The sequence below is a fragment of the Elephantulus edwardii genome, unplaced genomic scaffold (assembly GCF_000299155.1).
Source record: "Elephantulus edwardii isolate Elephantulus edwardi_28Jun2011 unplaced genomic scaffold, EleEdw1.0 scaffold00064, whole genome shotgun sequence".
Classification (NCBI taxonomy): domain Eukaryota; kingdom Metazoa; phylum Chordata; class Mammalia; order Macroscelidea; family Macroscelididae; genus Elephantulus; species Elephantulus edwardii.
The window spans coordinates 11,818,648-11,823,772 of record NW_006399814.1 but is presented as its reverse complement, the minus strand read 5'-3'; the positions used below and the strand labels follow the sequence as shown (position 1 = coordinate 11,823,772).

The 5,125-nt window shown below is 38.5% G+C and overlaps 1 protein-coding gene across 1 annotated transcript in view; it reads left to right on the top strand.

Moving 5' to 3' along the window:
* Nucleotides 1-5,125, top strand: part of SEC24A (SEC24 family member A) — a 112,760-nt gene that overhangs the window by 88,328 nt on the left and 19,307 nt on the right. The window contains exon 16 of the mRNA XM_006888060.1: nt 3,266-3,439. Within this exon, the coding sequence (XP_006888122.1) occupies nt 3,266-3,439 (174 nt within the window). The remainder of the gene's footprint in view (nt 1-3,265; nt 3,440-5,125) is intronic.

Genomic DNA, 5,125 nt, shown 5'->3' with positions numbered 1-5,125 from the left:
AAGACCATGGCCTGTATCAGGCGCACCTTAGTCTCCAGACTGACATTGTTGTTGCTTCTCAGTACCTTGAAGAGGTCTCTGACAGCAGATTGTCCCAATGCAATTCATCTTTTAATTTCCTGCCTTCTGGTACCAAGAGTGTCAGTTGTAGAGTCAAGCAAACTGAAGCTGTCAACAATCTCAGTCTCTTCACCATCTATCATGATGCTGCCAATCAGCCCAGTGGAGAGAATCTTTTTTTCTTTGATGTTGAGCATCAATCCATTTTGAAGTCTGTGGTCCTTGACTTTCTGCAGCAAGTACTTCAGGTCCTCCTCAGTTTTAGCAAGCAGGGTTGTGTCATCTGCATACCACAGATTGTTGATGAGTCTACCTCCAGTCCTGATGCCATACTTCTCAGAGCCCAGCCTCCTGGATAATCTGTTCTGCATATAGATTGAAAAGATATGGAGATAGGACACATCCTTGACGCATACTCTTCCCAATTTTGAACCATGCCATGTTTCCTTGCTCTGCTCACTGCCTCCTGGTCCAAGTTTATGTGTCACATAAGCACAATCAAGTGTTTTGGGATTGGTTAATGGAATGCAAAAATTAAAAACAAATAAGAAGGACTAGTAGTTAGAAAATATGACCTTGGTGACAGAAATGAGGCTGGAGATAGCACAATAGAATTTTATATAATTATTCATTGCAGTTACTTTTAAAAAACCTGAACATAAACAAAGTTACACATATGGACCTTATCTGATGGATCACACAGGCATCAGATTGACTACATCTTTGGGAAGAGACATTAGAAAAGTTAATTGTCAGTATCAAAACCAGACCAGGGCTGACTGTGGAACAGACCATTAATGGCTCCTATACAAATTAAAATTAAAGACAAGGAAAATGAAAACAAGTCTGTAAGAACCAAAATATGACCTTGAATCTATCTTAACTCAGTTTAAAAATCATCTCAAGAATTGACTAGATGAGTTGTGGAATGGTATCAGGGACATGATACATGAAAAAAGCAAAAGGTCATTACAAAGACAAGGAAGAGAAAAAAGACCAAAGTGGATGTCAGAAGGCGACTCTAAACTTGTACTAGTATACAAAGAAATCCAGACAGGGAAAAGGAATGCTGAAGTGAAAGAGTGAACAGAACATTTCTAAGGTCAGCTCATGTAAACAAAGCAAAGTATGAATTAGGTAACCAAAAGATTCTCAAGCTGAAAGAACTTAAGAACACATTCAAGCTTCAAATTTCAATACTAATGGATTCTGTAGGTATAATATTGAATGAGCAAGGAAGCATCAAAAGAACCTTGAGGGAATGTACAGAATCACTGTACTAAAAATTGTGTTACGCAAATGACAGAATCTTGCCTGTAGAAACTGAAGAAGACTTGAGGCTCATACTGAAAAACATAACAGACTACAGTCTTCAATGTGAGTTACATCTCAACATCAAGAAAATAAAAATCCTCACCCAAGACCATAAGACAATATCGTGATAGAGAAAAATTGAAGTTGTCAACTATTATATTTTATTTGAATTCACAAGCAACACCCAGAGCAGTCAAGAAATCAAAAGACATGCTACATTGGGGAAATCTGCTGTCAGGTTAGTTGCTTTCTATGCATCTGAAAGTTGGACAATGAATAAGGAAGAGCAGTGAAGATACAGTGAAGATACACTTTGAATTGTGGTGTTGGTGGAGATTATTGAGTATCCATCTGTGGACTGCCAAAAGAACAAACAAATCTGTCTTAGTGGAAGTGCCCCATAGAGGCAAGGATGGATGAGGGTCTTCCTCTCTTTGCCATCCCTCCACTTTTTCCAAGCATGATGTCCCTCTTCAAGGAATAACCTCTCCTAGCAACGTGCCCAAAGTTTGAGAGACAGAGGTTCATCATCATTTTTACCTCCAAGGAGTACTCTGACTGTACTTTCTCTAAGACATACCTGTTTGTTCTTTTGGTAATCTTTGGGATCATCAAAATTCTTTTCCAGTCCCACAGTTCAGATCAATTCTTCTGTCATCCATAGTAGTTATTCAGCTCTCAGTTGCATAGCAAGTGACTGAAAAGACCTTTCTCCTCATACTGACATTTTTTATTCCTCAATAATTTGGAGAAATCCCTTGACTGCAGACTTTCCCAGTACAGTACATCTCCTTATCTCCTGACTGCTGGTGCCAGTGTATTGATTGTGGATCCAAGTAAGATGAAGTTGTTAACATTCTCAAGGCTTTCATTCATCAGGTTGTTGCCTGTGGGTCCAGTGGTGAGGATTTTTTGTTTTCTTGATGTTATTGTTGCTAGTGCTATCAAGTAGCTTGCAGCTCCTAATAACCCTATGTACAACAGCCCTGAAACCTCCTCTATCCTTTGCCAAATTTATTTATCTGACATTACTGAATCAGTCTATCTCATCCAGGGTCTTCCTCTCATGCATTATCTCTGCACCCTCGCAAACATGATGTCCCTCTCCAAGGACTGGTCCCTCCTTGCAACATACCCAAAGTATGTCAGATGAAGCTTCAGAATCCTTGCCTCCAAGGAGCAGCCTGATTTCACCCTCTCTAAGACAAACCTGTTTGTTCTCCTAGCAGTCCATGGTATAGTCAGTGCTATTTTCCAGCACCATGGCTCAAGCACATCCGTTTTCCTTCCATCATCCCTAGTCATTGTCCAGCTTTCTGACACATAGTAATTGCAAAGACTGTGGCCTGTATCAGGCATACCTTAGTCTCCAGATTGATATTGTTGATCTTCAGTACTTTAGAGAAGTCCCTGACAGCACATTTTCTCAATGCAGTTCTTCATTTAATTTCCTGGCTGCTGGTACCAAGAATGTTGTGGAGCCAGACAAACTAAAACTGTTAACAATCTCAGTCCCTTCACCATCTACCATGATGCTGCCAGTTGGCCCAGTGGTGAGAATCTTTGTTCCTTCAGTTCATATTTAAGGCTGCAGTGTCTTGATGTTGACATGCAATCCATATTGAATGCTGCAGAGAGTGGAATTGGTGGGGCCTAAGTAAACACCCATTTAACATTTTCATAGATCTGCCCAACTATGCTTCTTATAGGTGTTTTGAAGATTTATATCCCAATGGTCAGTGAAGAAAATGTCTTGCACCTTACCTACCCTCACAAAAATATTGTGTATATAAACTTTTCACTTTCTGCATTCTGGAAAAAAAATGACAGGGATTAAATATAAGTATCTATATGTAGGTATATATAATTATAATAACTTTTTCTCTTTTAGGTCTTTCCATTCACACTTTCCATGGAAACTTCTTTGTTCGGTCAACAGACTTACTGTCTTTGCCCAATGTAAACCCAGATGCTGGTTATGCTGTACAGATGTCAGTAGAAGAGAGTCTTACTGACACTCAGTTGGTTTCTTTTCAATCAGCATTATTATATACATCCAGCAAAGGTAAGATTTTATTGTATAGTTAAGTTTTCCATGGCCTAGGATAAACTCTTTTATCTTTTTTTTTTTTAATCCTCTCTTGATGGACGGTCAGAGAAATCAAAGGAAACCCTCAATGAAATGAATAGCCAGAGTAGTTGCAATAGTGGACTCAGATCTACCAGCAATCATAAATATGGTGCAAAATCAGACATCTTTTCTCTCTGTTATATAGAAAGCCATCATGAGTTTATGTCAACTTCAAGTCCACTGACAACAGCTTATTTCTGATAAGCCAATAAATTATTCCTAATCATAAAGTGTTAGTGCTGTCCTTGGTAAATCCAAGATGTTTGGTGTTAATTTTTCTAAGTCATTTTATTTACTTATTTGTTTAATGAAAATCTCCTGTCTCAATACTTGATATTATCAAAACAGGTTTTGATAATATAGCTCATCTCTTTGCCATCATGTAGTGATTGATTCGTAGCTGACCCTCCAGTGGGTTTTCAGAGGCACAGAAGTGGCACAGAACGAGATTGATTGTCTACCTTTCTACCACAGAGGATAGAAAGATGCACATCTTGCTACCATGGAGGATAGCCTGGTAGATTTGGAATGCCAGAGAAGACTTGAACCTTTGGGTTACCGGTGTTACTCCCTATAGAATATTCCACCAGAGGTTTCCTCCTAATAATATAGCAGTTAATATAAGTGGGTGAAAAAATCCTTGTCCTCATAAAGCTTGCTTCTAGCATGGGAGACAGGCAATATACAGGGTAAAAGAGTAAAATTGTATAATAATAAGAGGTAAAGAGAAAAAAAAAGGACAAGAGGTAGATGCTGGATATCTTTGTATAGTGTTTAAAGCTCATCATAAAATAGAGAAAACATTTAAAGCATGTTTTGTTTATTCCTAATTTAAATTTCAGGAATATGAAAGAAACAACATTCTTTTTTTAATAATTTTTATTATTTTAAAGATTTCAAACTTTAAACTCTGTAACTTTGTTCTGTTGCCTCAAAATTTTTTATGATCAGAAGTATAATTCTGTGCTTTATTCTGTGCATACTTGTCTACAGTTGGCACATAAGGAGCATTCCATAATTGCACAATGATGTGAACAGTAATGATAAGAATGATGGTAACAAGGGAGCTCTGGTGGCCTAGTGGCAAGAAGCTGCACTGCAGTCGCAGAGCCACGCGGTTTGAATCCACCAGATGCCCTGCTGGAGAAGGAGGGGCAATCTCCTCCTGTACCAGTCGGATTTGGTTTGACGGTACACACAAAAAAAAAATTTAAAAAAAAAAAAAGGAATGATAGTAACATTAGTTGAGTACATTCCTATGTACAGTACTGTTCCACCTCTTTACCTGTATTCACTCAGTTAATACCCTCAACATCACTGTTGTTGTTATTGTGTGCCACCTCAGCACCAACTTAAAACTGACCCAGCAGTTTTTCAGAGGATGTAAATTGTCCAAGAGGAGATTGCCTGTCTGTTTCCAATAGAGCACCTTATGGATTTGAGACTTGTACATTTGAGTTGGCAGTACAGTGCCTTAAAACAAGGCCACTATCTCTGTTGTTGTTATGTGTATGTTGTTATCGAGTCACCTGTGACTCATAGTGACAACAGCCCTAAACTCTGCTCTACCCTGTGCCAATCTTATTGTCTCTAACAAATCTATCCCCATTACCCCAGTCA